The 14,510-nt window shown below is 48.4% G+C and overlaps 1 protein-coding gene across 3 annotated transcripts in view; it reads right to left on the bottom strand.

Moving 5' to 3' along the window:
* Window positions 1-2,172: 2,172 nt before the first annotated feature.
* Window positions 2,173-14,510, bottom strand: part of calcrla (calcitonin receptor-like a) — a 28,740-nt gene continuing 16,402 nt past the window's right edge. For all 3 annotated transcript variants that reach the window (XM_051930248.1, XM_028806054.2, XM_028806055.2), the window contains exons 5-13: window positions 6,072-6,184; window positions 5,883-5,974; window positions 5,683-5,809; window positions 5,450-5,603; window positions 5,304-5,364; window positions 4,978-5,044; window positions 3,223-3,441; window positions 3,079-3,120; window positions 2,173-2,993 (exon numbers count right to left, since the gene is read on the bottom strand). In XM_051930248.1, the coding sequence (XP_051786208.1) occupies window positions 2,772-2,993; window positions 3,079-3,120; window positions 3,223-3,441; window positions 4,978-5,044; window positions 5,304-5,364; window positions 5,450-5,603; window positions 5,683-5,809; window positions 5,883-5,974; window positions 6,072-6,184 (1,097 nt within the window). In that variant the 3' untranslated portion in view covers window positions 2,173-2,771. The remainder of the gene's footprint in view (window positions 2,994-3,078; window positions 3,121-3,222; window positions 3,442-4,977; window positions 5,045-5,303; window positions 5,365-5,449; window positions 5,604-5,682; window positions 5,810-5,882; window positions 5,975-6,071; window positions 6,185-14,510) is intronic.

Here is a 14,510-nt window from a genome sequence, read left to right as displayed (position 1 = left end):
CCCTTTCTGACATACCATGTGACCATCCTACTGGGTCATGTCAGCTTGGCACTTGATTCTTGTGCCACAACAGACCAGGAATTCTTTTACGAGGAAGCCTTCTGGGCACTCAGGTCTAAAATAACAAACCATCGGTGAGGGGGCACAGCCTGAGAGTGGAACCCAAGGTCACTTCCTGTGTCGAGTCGCCCGCTGGCACCACAAAGATGGAGGGTCTGCCAGTCAATGAAAGTGCCTAAAGCTTGGTGGGCCACTGGGTAAAACTGGCATCTCAACGCTCAGAGGGCCACCTCGACACTGAATGTCCCCCAGAGGTCAGGCTGCTGTTCATGTGCCTGTGTGCCCTGCCCTGGAGTGCCATCTTGATTTGTGCCTTGAATCCAAAGTAGCTGGGGTGGCTTTAATGGAAGTGGGCAAGTCCAGGAAGCGGAGATGGAGACCACTGGTCCACTCCTGAGTGCCCTGCAGCCTGCCAGTGTCCTTCAGGTGTCTCTGGCAGCTAACTGACCCGACCTGCTGCCCACATACCTGGCAACGGCCACTGAACCTCATGGGTGCCCACAGCCAGCTGAAGGCCCACTGTGCTCATGGCTGACCTTTCATCCTTTGGCACCACCATGGAAGACATCGCCGAGAGAAGCCGCTCCACTGACGTCTTTGTTACCAGAAGCTCTGCAAAGCCATCTGATGTGGTGGACCAGAGGCCATCAAGATGGGACAAAGCAGACACCCCTGAGACGTCACTGCCAGCAGCGGGCACTCCTCACAGCACACCCACTGGCTGGACCACTGCTGTCTTCTGGCCATCCATGACCCTCACGTGATGCCATCTTCTTGCCCCCCTTTAAAAAGGCTGCATGTTTTAGCATTCTTCACAGGTGGGTTCTGTCTGTGCCACCCTGATGGAACATAAAATGCCCGATCTCACCCCTCATTCTGTAAACGGCCATTTGTTACTCTTGATGACTTGCAGACCCCTCCATGCTCCCTGGTCTGCCTGCCTGGCACCTTCTAATGGCCTGCTGGTACCCTTCAAGCTGGCACATGTGCCATATGTTCAGAGTGCCACCATTGCTGACTGCTTTGAGTGATGAACCGGCATTCCTGGCACTGCCCTCGTGTGGATTACGGACCATCGTCTTCCTGCAGAGCCCCCAGTTACCCACAGCCCCTCTTTGCTCTTCCTTGTTTTACTGTAATGTCCCATATGAGTGCCATGCAGATGATGCCCCCCATACGGGCACCATACTTTTCTAATAATTTGGCAAGTCACTTCTACCAGCTAACCATCATATGAAATAAGAAGATGAGCGGGCAGTGGGGGCTACCACTCCAGAAGACACGTTTAGTGGTCTTGTGGCACACATTGGCACTTGCAGGTTAGGAACTTCAATGGACCTTCACAGGTGACGGGAAGGGTTCTGTATAGCGCCTTTCAAAGCCACCTCTCACGTATGACGTAGTGCCCGGTGAACTGCCACAGGTGGACTCTGCCCACTGGACCCTATTATATAGCACCTTACACATCACCCGTCTGTCACTAATGTGGCACAGAAACCCATCATATAGCGCCTTCCACATCCACTTCACAGTGCCATGTTGATTACCACGTGCCAGGTAAGAGTTTCACTGCAGTTGGCAGAGCACAGTGAGCACCCCAAACCCATGTCATATAGCGCCTTCCCAGGCTATTTACCTGTCCATTAGACGGCACAGCCATCAGTACAGGTGACAGTAAGGACCCTGTAAACGTGTCATATAGCGCCTTTCACACCTCCCTGTCCATCCATCTGAATGTTATGTAGTGCCTTTACTGTCTGACTGGCACTAATCATGGCACGGTGTGGGCCCTGCACTCCCATAGTGGATGGCACCCCCCCTATTTTGCCCAGCTACACCAGTTCAAGCCCCAGCTTTCTCTTTTTGGCCTCATTGGTGGTGCCAGCCCACCCATCCCACACACTGGCATTGCCTTCGTCTCCAACCTCAGACTTGACGAGCCTATCAATGCCGCGGCTCAGGAGCTCAAGTCACAGCAGGCTGGCACGTACCACTCAATCATTTTGTCCACAGATGTCTGACTGGCACCTCTGCCCCCATTTGCCCCACCTGACACTGTGCCCTTTGACTGCCCACTGGCACGTCTTGTTTTCAGCTCACACGGGACACAGCTGGCATTTCATTTTATTTATTTGTACTTTTTGCTTTATACTTTCTCGCTTATCCTGGCCGCAAGCGCTTTGGGCAACTTTAAACGTGCCACATCAATAAACATGGCACACTGTGGGAAGAGGCACTGGTGTCCCTGGTGTGGCCACCTCACTATGCACTTCGTGACAACTCTCAGAGAACATGGTGGCCCTAAATGGGCACAGAGTGCCCAGACCTCAAGTAAAGGAAGCAGGCATACAGGCGGGCAGATGGCATTTCTGTGTACTGGGATGGTAGGGCAGGCTGTGGAAGATCAAAAGAAGTACGAGAAACACAACGGGCACGTCCCTAAAAAAATCAGAGGCGGGCATGTGCAAACCAGCAGAAGGCCACGGAGAGCAGTTTGGCTTTTTGATGATGCCAGGTGGGTGGCACGGGGGTCCTGGACAATCTCCACTACACAGGCCTTGGGCAGGACCCCCTGCTCGGTCGGGCGTGCATCACACCCTTCAGGTATTAAGAGTGGAGCAGACGGCCTGGACTTAGGGGCGGGGCTTCATGTCCTGGGGGCGGGGTCTGCAGTCGGTCAGGGCCAGTCCAGCGGCGGCAATGCTGTCCCCTCAAGCCAGCGCAGCGTCACCCTTCAGGGCCACCGTCTCGATGTCGTGGCAGCCCTTGCCGTTCAGGTGCTCCATGTTGCTCTCGCTGTTGTAGATGGAGCCTGGCACCTCGGTGATGGACGAGGCCGTGCAGGAGGTGGAGCGCTGGATGTCCGTCTGGGTGAAGCTGTTCCCAAACTGGATGTGGTACTGGTTCCAGTGCCTCCTCAAAACGGCCTGCACCTAATGGCACGAGGGAGAGAGGCAGGTGAGCGGCGGTCCTCGAGCTGCACGGCAGCCATCGGCCTGCGGGGGGCGACACTCTTACCTCTCCATTGAAGAAGCAGAAGATGGTGGCCACAAGCAAACCCTGAAAGGCAACAAAGAGCACCGTCAGGACCACCTGCTGGCCGGCCGCCCACCCAAACACCCAGCCGCCTTGCACAAGTAAACTGGGCACGCTGGCATTCACCTGGTAATGCATGAGGATGTGCATGATGTAGTCGTACAGCTCCTCTGCCAGCCGGCCCTCCGGCTTCCATGGCACCAGGACAAACTGAATGCCCAGCAGGGGTACGAGGATGAGCGTCGCCCGCACCGCCTTCATGTACAGGCTGGACTCGGCCTGGTGGGTGACCTTCAGCTTGGTGATGAGAACACGAATGATGTTGAGTAGGAAGAAGAGATTGACCTACGAGACGGAGCAGAGGGTCAGCCAGGGGGTCTGGAAAGAGGGTGGAGGGTCTCAAAAAAAAAAAAAAAAGTCCAAGGAGATGAACACGGCGGTCACGTCAAAGAGACAAGCAGCACAGTGCCAATCTGCGTGGCATCAGTCAGGACGTGCGTTTCATTAATCTGATGAAAGCTCGACGAAGTGCTGGAGCCCAACTGCTGAACATCTCCTGGCTAGAAGGGTAACCCCACCCTTCATCCCCCCCGACGTTTGACTCTTCCTCGTCCGTTATGGAGCAGCTATGCGTAGAATTCACGCGTGTGTCCACACACACAGTGTTTCGCCACAGCTGGGTGGTGCAGGTGAACGACCACGAGAATACGGCCCTCCTTAATATACGGGATGCTGCCCCCCAAACTCCTGACCCCCTTACTTGATCTCTGCCCACCTTTTCAACTTGTTGAGGGTCCCTGAAATTTTCTCCGATTACAGAATTAACCAGTTCAAGTCCACTCCCCGCCCACCACAAAGTCTTCTGACAAATTCACCGAGAGAGCCTGGCACTGCCATCTCAAACTACTGCTGTGTTTGTGGGTGGAATGGAATCCTTCTTCTCGCCCCCCACCAATCTTTTGGGCCATTTGGCTGTAATTAAGATGAATGTTGGCCCCCCTCATCATATTCACGGATGCCATTGGCCATGCGGGCCTCGTCTGATCTGCACTTGGACAGGTCCTCCTGCTAGCCCTCCATCATGGCCCCTCATTGAACTCCGAGGGACTTCTGCTCTCTCCTGGGACAGTAAAGGCTCAGCTTCCCAACTCTGATCCCCTGCCTCCAGTAAGGAGACATGTGGGCCCAGTGGGGTCCCAAGGAGTGGTGAGCACTCTGGTGATAACTTTGAGAACTCTGCCCATCCCAGTTTCCAGTTCCTACTCCTCCCTGTACACCCAGCGGAGGTCAGCCCTTAAAGCCCTGGCATCTTTTTGTGTCCCACCCTCCTTTGATGTTTCCTGCTCCAGTCAGAAGATTTAGTAAAGCCACCTGGAAGGCTTCACCTCCCTCGTCCGTCACGCTCTAGTGTGACCGAGGAGTGAAAAGCACAGGATATAAAGTGAGGAGGAGCACAGGAACGAGGAAAAGCCCTTGGCACTGCTGCATGCACCCTATGTGCCAGCTGGGCAGAAGCAGGCCTGATGATGGCATGCCTGGTGTTCAGTGCTCACAGCTGGTCTGAATGGGCAGTTTTACTAACACCATGGGCATCAGGCCCTGCCACTTTAAGAGCGGGAGAGGCAAACATCGGCAGAGAAAGACGGACTAAACTCAGCTCCGTGTGTGTAGACACGTGTGTGTGTGCGTGTGTGGACACGCGGGTGAGGGACAGCTCAGCCGTGACACTCGCGCCCTGCTGTAGACAACTGGGCTCCAGGTGTCCAAAGGCAAGTAACAGCCTCCGCCAACGCACAAAAAGGCCCGTAGGACGCCGCAGGCTTCAGATGGGACAGCCGATGACCAAAGACGAACAATGGCACGTGGCCACTGCACACTCACCAGCAGAGCAGCACAGATGGGTCCATGGATAATGTAGAGCAGGTGTGTGTCTGAGCTGATCCAGCAGCTGTGGGGCAGAAAGACAAGGAGGGACAAAAGTAAGCAAGCAGGAGAGGCTTTCGTGGTCTGGGTGGGGAGCAGCAGACGGTGGTGCAGTCAGATAAAGAGAGTAAAGCAGGAGATGAGGGGTCCATGCTGGGGTGGGGCAGCAGGTCTGGGCCAGAAGAGGGAGGTCAAGCAATGGCCTTGTTGCTTTTAAGAGAGCGGAGGTGCAACGAGGCCACGTCTTGGTCAAGAGGAGTCTCGTGGGTGAGAAGGCCACTTACTTGTCATTGTAATAGAGGCTCCGGGCGATGGCGTGCATTGATGCAGGGATCAGTGGGAATCCTGAAAGAAAAAGGAGAAGTGTCAACCTCTGACCTGCAGCTGGCAGCACGAGACGAGCCCTGCTCGCCCCTCTGATGCCACTTACCCCATCCCAGCAGGTAGTACCACATGAGATGCTGCTTCTCCGCAAACACGGCCACAACAATAAGGGTGTGCAGGTAGATGCCCTCACAGAGCATCCAGAAGTAGTTGCAGCCCATCAAGTAGAGGTGGATGAACTGGGACATTTTACAGCTGACCTATTGAATGAGGACGTGGACTTGTTAACTCAGCTTTCAAAAACAGTCGCCAGCCCGCAGATCGCTTGCACCAACTTACAGGATTCTCGGCCACAAGGTGCTGGTTGTTGGCCACCGCAGACAGCCAGATGATGGTGATGATGGAGTTCAGCACGAAGGAGAAGAAGAGGTTCTTGTGCAGGGTGATCCGCTGACAGCTGAGACTCCTGCAAAAGAGAAGGCCATCTATCTCAGAGCTACACGGCACCCCCAGTGCCCCCCAGTCAAGACAACACCTACTTGAAGTGGAAGAAAATCCCCAGCGAGATGAGCAGGGAGGCCACCGATAGGCCGTGACCGATGAGGGTAAGGTAGTAGAGGTTGAGTGCCGTCTGCAAAGAGAGAGTCAGCAGGGCTCAGACCCCCTCAAGACACGAAGCTCTCCGGACGCACCGCCAGGCAGCGCCTGGGAAGGAGACAGACACCCACCTTAACCTTCTGATTGGCGTGCGCCGTGCACCTCGTGTAATTGGTCCACGTCCGGTTGCTTTCTGGATGAGAAAACCACTTGCCACTTTCATCACAGATCTTGGTCACTTTTTCTGAAAATTGAAAAACAAATCCCAAAGTGGGCCAAAGTCGTTCCTGCAATCATCAATACGGACGTTTCATCATCACAGCCCGGACGGGCCCTTCTGCTCCACTTGTGCCACCACACACTGGCGGTTACCCTGGGGCTGGGCCCAATGGCCCTCCAAAGCCCCCCGAATGGCTTGATGTGCACAGTGCTGCACATTTATGAAAACGGTCTTCTGAAAGGCTGCAAAGTGGAGTTTTAACGCAGGTGAAAAGACATCTTTATTGTGTGTGCCAGCGTACACACATCTGCAAGTGTTTTGCCTAACCCTGCACGATGCCCCCTGTCCGAGATGGAAACTGTGATCACCCGCCCTGCTGGGTGAGAATGTAACAAAACCTCTGGAAGCCTGCAGTTCTAGTGGGATAAAAGGAAACGTCCCAACGCTGGCAAGGAAGTCCGCATTAGGCCTAAATGTAAGCACAGACAACAAACACCAAGAGGAGCAAAAAGCCATCGTGGCATTTCGTGTCACCAAACACAATCGTTTCTAATCTGTCAGTAAAACCCCGTTGTTTGTAGTGAAGGCTGAGAAAAACTCTCCGGTTTACATGCAGAATGAAGACTGCAAACCGCCTGATAAAATGGGCATCCGTGGACACCCAACATGAACAGCAGCAAACAAAATCCAAAATGTCTCCGTTGACTTGTGTCGTGCAATGCAAGTGTCAAACACGAGGATCTGGGTGAACGTTTTGTTGAAATAAACCCTTTACTGCCTGAATGAGGAGCGGCTGCTATGCTGGGGGTGTGTGTGTGATGTACCCTGCATATATTGCACCACCTGAAGCAAAGCATGTTCCTGCATGTGGGGGTTTGCCCGAGCTGCCCATGTGAAGGACTGGCATCCCCTCTAGTGTGGTTTCCACATTACAGTCTGAACTGTGCCCAGCGATGCAGAGGCCAAGGCGGAGAGGCACCACGGCAGGTGACAGTGTGTGTCTCTTAGTAGTAGTGGCAGGCATGACGGTGCAGTGGGCAGCACTACTACCTCAGGTGCCCAGCACCCTGCCTTCCGGTTCTGCCCGCAGTCGTGGTCTGTGTGGAGTCTGGATATTCTCTCTGCTTTTACTCCAGCTGCTCAGATTTTCCTCATGTTACAAAATGCAAATCATTTCTAAAAATGTAGGCGACTTCTCATCCTCTGAGGCACTCATTTTAGATATTAAAGCCGATTCCAACACAACTGTAGTGCCAGTCTACAGGCCACCCGGGTCTTGGAAACCATCTGTCTGATTTGGCGAGAAAGAAGTTATAATCGTGTAGTGTTGATGGGGGAGTTTAATGTACACACTGATGTGGAAACTGACACTTTCAACAAATGTTTGTTAAATTCAGTAGGATTCTGTCAGATTGTCAAAGGTCCAACTCATAATCATAAGCACATGTTATATTAAATTAGAACTTACAAATCATTAAATTAAATGAAGTTATCTCTGAGCACTACTTAATTATGTCTGATTTGGTTCTAGATTATAAATGATGAGGCAGAATTACAGATGCTTTGAGTAAGTCAAGTGTCATTGAGGAAAACCATTTAGATCAGCTAACCTCAGATTATAACATGACCTCTCTGGACACAGCGACTCCCCTTAAGACAAAAGTGATCAAAGCACACAGAAACTCTCCCTGGGTCAATGAAAACACTCGAGCTCTTAAATTAGAGAGTGTCGAAAACTGAAGCACAGATGGAGAACAACAAAGACTGCATGGACAGAGAGTGTTAAAAATATCAAAAAGTTCTCTTTAAAGCTTGCTCAGACTACTATTCTAAAATAAAAGAGAACAATCCGTAGCTAAATTAGCAAATGGGAATTCAGATCTACAGTGCAAAATGCCAATAGATCAGCAGTGCAGACTTTATGAACTTCTTTAATAACAAAATTAAAAGTAAGATCCCAGATCTCAGCATCACAGCGCAAACCACATACTAGCTTGGCAGATCCTGTCTCACATTGCATTCAACACTTTAGAAATTTTAATCCTATAAACACAGCAGGAAGTCTTAAGCTCTAAAATGAAACCTACTACTTGTTCCTTACACCAGTGACAACATGTAAAAAGCACAATGGCTGTTCTGTCATCACACATTCTTAGCCTCACTGTCAACAGTTCATCATTGTGTGGTGCAGTACCCGATGCACTAAAAGTGTCAGTCATCAAACCACAAGCAAGTCAGACCTACGCCCACATATTCTTAAGAACTATAGACCCATTTCAAATTTACCGTCTCTAAAATATTTGAAAAAGTACTCAATCAGTTTTAGTCACACCTTATGCATCACAATTTTATTCCAGTCTAGGTTCCACACTGGTCATTGTACAAAAACGGCACTAACACAACATTCTGATATCCTCCGATGAAGGAAACTCCACTCTAATTATGTTGTTAGACTTAAGTGCAGCGTTTGACACCATCGACCATTCATTCTATTTTACTACAAAGGCCGTAGTGGGCTCACTGGCACTGTCCTTACCAGGTTTAGTTCTCGTTTATCAATTTGATTCCAATATATACAGAAATGTGCTGACCGAGTCTGTCAATATACTCAAACTAAATATGGTGTCCCGCAAGGGCTCAGTACTGGGACCTTTAACTGTTTTCACTGTTCAGGCTTCCACTGGTATCTCCCATTGGAAAACATAACATTAATTTTCACTCGTACGCAGAGGACACCCAGTTATACCTTCTTTTAGACCAAATGACGTTTCTCTGATGTTGTCTTTAGTTAGATGTGTTAGTGAATCTCCATCCGAGCACTGGAATCGTCAGGTAGAAGGGTCCTTTCATCTGATTGGCTGGCCCAGCGTCGACTCAGCTATGGAATGCCCAGTAGGAGGAGGCAGCTTGATGGCCGAAGTCTCCAGGACTCTGAACAAATCGGAATGCTCTTATGTGATATCATCGACTCTTGCATTTTGCTGTGTAGCTCGTACTGTTACTATTGTTTTATTGTATTGTATTTCTCAGGTGACAATGATAGATTGGCCATCTAGATCTGAGAAGTGGGTTGTGTGTGTTCTGGATCGTGTATTTTATTGTATTTAGCCCATGTTTTAGCACCCACGGCATGGCTAACCTACCTAGAAAGGGCCTCTCTCTCTCTGAACTACTTTTCCCAAGATTTCTTCCATTTTTCCCCTACAAGGTTTTTTTTGGGTGTTTTTCGTGTGTTCTTAGGGAGTCAGGGCTGGGGGGCTGTCACAAAACAGGGCCTGTTAAAGCCCATTGCAGCGCTGCTTCTGTGATTTTGGGCTTTATAAAAACAAATTGTGGTTGTTAGGTTGATGCAGAACTCTAAACTGGCCTGTAGGGGAGTGAGTGCGAGTGGGCTTTGCGATACCCTGGCACCCTGCCCAGCCTGGATTCCATCCTTGTGCCCAGTCTGGCCAAAATAGAATTACACGCCATGCAGTCCTTAACCAATTATGCAGGTTTGACAATGGGAAGTTTCTAGAATGTGTGCTTATGCACTTTAAGGAGCTCAACCACCACTGGAGATGAAGTGTGTGTGCCAAGGAGGACGTTGACTTAGAGGCAGAGTCCCATGCGGCCTTCACTTTGTCCCTCTTTGATTGCATGTTAAAGACGACACAAGCTGCAGGCCTTGGTCAGCACAGCAAGTGGAGCCCATGACAGACGGGTGCCTGGTTCTCGCTCATTTTTTTTTTTTTAACTTCTAATGCTGGGTCTCTCTTTTGTGCTTAATTGATGCTGTTGTAACGACTGCGAAGGATTTCAACAAGGACAGTCTTCACACAGCAATCATTTTCCTGCACCCATTTAACTCCAGTTTGAGGTTGCAAAGGGAAAAAAAAACAAAAAAAAACACTATCCTGGCAGCACTGAGTGAAGAATGGGGCTCAACACCATTGTGGGGCACACTGAAGCAAGCCTGCCAACCTCCAAGTTACTTGCACTTTATTACTTTCACTACAACTTCAAGAAACCCCATCAATTTGAAGGGACGATCTTTGAAGAATCATTTACAACAGCACTGGGCTCACTTTAAGGAGCATGAATTTTACTTTCTAGAACATTCTGCATGCAACTAATGCTCACAGCCACCTTCAGCAGGAGTCTGTCAGTAGGCAGTATGTTATTTTATCTCATCGTCAACTTCCATAAAGATTAGATGGCAAAAATGGGAAACAGAAGTTTGCCTGCTTTTTTTATACAAATGAAAAAAAATGACCGATAGACAGACACACAGATGGCTACATTTCCCTCCTGCCTTCTACTAAAAAGCTCACATGCTGTACAAATGCAAAACGCCCTAATTATTAACCTGCTTTACATATCATCTGAAGGAATATCTGTCGACTTGTGAAACGTCACTCAACCGTCCACACAGCGACGACTCTCACTCACTTGATGCCAGCTTAGTACTGCCAAGTCTAACCTGAAGGTCTTTGGGTTGCCAGATGGTGCGGACGGACAGAAGTAGTCAAGTCTGTGAGCATTAGTCACTCAGCTCCTGGAGGGCCGCATTGTTTCAGCGACCTTTTTAAACAGTAAGAATTACCGCTGCCAATAGAAGAGGCTTACTTTGGCCTTAACACTAGAATCCCTGAAACCTACGAAAAAAACTCCTGGGCCACCATAAAATTCCTTCGCACCTCCTCATCAGCGTCTTTTGTTTTGTAAATGTGTCGATCAGCACAAGCAGCCTGCTATCCCATCGCCCACTGACGGAGCTGAAGTTCTCCCAGTTCAAGTCTTGTTTATCTGAGTGTGAGGTGCCTGGAGGAGTAGAGGGTCAATAATATCTCGTTATTTGGATCACATGCATTTCATGTGTGTTCCGTGTCTACAACGATCTGTGTAAGTGTAGGATGACAGGAAATGCGAGGTAAGAAATTCAGAACACTTAACTAAAACAAATGTTTTCATGTTATAGTAACAATGACAGAATGTTGACATGAAGTGTATAATGTGTGACGACTGAAGTCCAAATATCAAATTAACAGTTTCACAAATACACAGATAACAAAACAAGTGCCCTTTTATTCAAGAATATAACCGAAGAAAAAGAAAAATCGGGTTAGGGGACAACCCTGACACAACAGCTTGGGTGGTGCAACAGTAAGAACTTCTAACTCAAAGTCAAGAGGTTGTGGGTTTGATTCTGGGCTCACATTGTAACCATTACAAAATAAAAACACACATTTCATTATGAGTCTGTAACAGCCGGTGTACATTTATGGTGCTTGTAAAGGTTAGCGTTTTTGATTCTCTCAGTCACATTTACACTCCCCACCCCCCCCATCGGACACTGTTAGCTTTCAAATAAAGACGTGCTATAACAGAGGTGAACTCAGATGAGGATTCTACATCAGAGAAAGACAAAAGAAGCCCTCCCCGAATAACGCAGCTGCAACAGGCGTAAAGGTGAAAGATGGCACTGTTTGGATGCAGCAAGAGGTCTGGCGTCATCCTGCCAAACGCATGTTCTTCAACATAACAGCAGTGTCTACAGAGCCTGCCAAGGTATCATGCAAAGTCCTGTTTGTAATTGTTTTTTGATGGTCTTTATATAAAAACATTTATATGTTACATGTTACTGATATAAACGCCACATCGAATGTTGTTTACTTTACGCTGTCGGAAGTGAATAAATAAAGTCACAAGTAGACTAGCGAGCTTCCTGTGTTTGATCGACACGGGCTTGCTGATAAAGTAGATGTGCAATGCCACTCCTTATTTAGGAAGAGATCCCAGTCTTCCCACAGGAGAAAGACTTTCCGAGACTGTGCTCATAAAGCCATATCTGGACAAAGGCAGAAGCGTAACAACAGACAACTTCTTTATGTCGTTTTCGCTGGCTAATAGACTGCTGCACCACGACGCCATAAATCAAGTGTGACGGTAGCTTCCACCTGCAGCTGTAGGCACTTCAGTACACAAGCAGTGGTAATGAGAATGCAGACAGACTTCTTTTTGGGCACATACACCGCCAGCATGGCACTGCCAGATCTAAACACTAGCGTGGAGAGTTGTTCACATACTGAAGTGACTTTAGCTGCAGGTGGAAGCAGTCATCACACTTTTTGTAACTGATATTTTCCTAAATAAGGAGTGGCATTGCACATCTACCTTGTCAGCATGCTTGTGTCGATCAAACACAGGAAGCTCTGCAGTCTGCTTGTGACTTTACGCTGTAGGAAGAGAAGTCAATAAATCGAGGTAAATAACATTTGATGTGGCTTTGATATAAAGAACATGTAAATGGTTTTCATATAAAGACCACCACAAAACAATAACAAACAGGACTTTGTATGATACCTTGGCCAGCTCTGTAGACCCTGCTGTTTCATTGAAGGACATGCGTGTGGGACGACGCCTGACCTCTTGCTGCATCCAAACGGTGCCATCTTTCGCCTTTAAGCCTGGCGCAGCTGCGTTGTTCTGATGTGCGAGTGGACGTTTCTTGTTAGGAGGGCTTCTCTTCTCTTTCTCCTCATCCTCATCTGAGTTCACCTCTGTTATAGCACATCTTCCTTTGAAAACAGCAGTGCCAGATCGGGGCGAGCGTGAACGTAACACTGAGAATAAAACCAAATTAAAAGGCTGCTAACCTTTACAAGTACCATTCATTTACACCGTCTGTTACAGACTCAAATTAAATGTATATTTTTATTCTATAATAGGAACAATAAGAGCAGCTCACTACTCAAAATGGTAAATGCAGGAAGGACCCAGAATCGAACCTACGACCTCTTGATTAAGTGTCAGCAGTTCTTACCGCTGCACCAGCCATGTGGACGTGTCCTCGGCATACCCTAACCCAATTTCTTTTTCTTCAGTTGTATTCTTGAATAAAAGCGCCCTTGTTTTGTTCTACGTGTACCTTTTGTAAAAGTGCCTATTTGATATTTGGACTTCACATCTTCACATGATGCACTTCATGTCAGAATGTTGTCATTAGTACTAAAACATGAAAAAAGTTTGTCTTAGTTCTTGCCTCGGATTTCCTGTCATCCTACACTTCCACAGATCATTGTATACACAGAGCTCACCTGAAATGCATGTGATCCAAATAACGAGATGTCATTGACCCTCTACAACGCCAGGCACCTCACCCCACGATAAACAGACTTGAACTGGGAGAACTTCAGCTCCGTCGGTGGGCGATGAGTGAGCAGACCACCTGCTGCCCGTGCTGACGGAGACATTTGCAAAACAAAAGACGCCGATGACGAGGTGCGAGGGAATTTAAGGTGGCCAGGGATTACGAGGCTTCAGGGATTCTAGTATTAAGAGTCAAACATTATTGGTTTTCTTCAAGAAACAGCGAGAGTGAGAAATACTGATTTTGTCTAGTACTAACAAATATTCTAAGAAAACTGACAGATCTGGAAATGGCTGGTGTGGCAGAATGAGATCATTAAGCAGCCAGTGAGTTATATTAGAGACGTTGATAAGAGCGAGAATCGGTTTCTAATTAAGAAATTAGAACAAAAACTGTGGCCTTCCAAGTCGGAGTTCGACACCCCTAGTTTAGCCGACTATCCGTTGGCTCACTTTGAATCTCATTATTGTTTGGCCGCTGGTCAAGGAAAGAAGAAACAATTAATGCTTCAGTCTTAAAAAGGAAGTCAATTAAAATAAAGGCAACACACATCCTGTCTGCTAGCAGCAGTAGTCAGCTAGGAATTAAAGTGGCTGGCATCTGAATTTGACACCCCTTGCTCTAAGGGCTAATTCAGTCTTGTCCTTGCAGACCAAATAACGTCACTTTAACATCAATGCAGATGGCTGCCCTCGTCAGCAGATCTGTCCTTGCCGACTGACTGCCCAAGTGCTGCCAAGGTGATACACAAACACACATTCATTCAAACTGCACCAATGGCTTTACTGTCAAAGAACAATCGCCAGCTTGTGCACGCGTATGCAGCAGGTGTGGGACCCCCACGTCCGATTCAACACTCCCACATTTTGTTTCATTTGATCAACGAGGACATTTCTTTGTCTAATGTGCTCCCTAAATATGCAAACAAATTATTCCCCCCTCTCCCCCCAGTAATATTTGCCATAATTTAACAATTTGTGTCAAAAGAACTCAAATAACGCATCAGTGCTGGAGAATTAGAGGGGTAACTGTGAAAAACTGTGCCCTGCCATGCCAGTTGTGTGTGCAGTGGTCTAAATTATAAACTAAGAAAGTGCACTCCTGCACTTCACCATCCACTAATTTTCGTTATCCCAAGCAGGGTGACGGGGTCTTGAATGTATTGACTCTTATCCAATGATTTTCTGAACAAACACAATGCACCGGCATTACTCTGCC

This window comes from Erpetoichthys calabaricus, chromosome 8 (assembly GCF_900747795.2).
Source record: "Erpetoichthys calabaricus chromosome 8, fErpCal1.3, whole genome shotgun sequence".
NCBI lineage: Eukaryota > Metazoa > Chordata > Cladistia > Polypteriformes > Polypteridae > Erpetoichthys > Erpetoichthys calabaricus.
The sequence above is the reverse complement of the archived record's forward strand: the minus strand, read 5'-3'. Positions and strand labels throughout refer to the sequence as shown.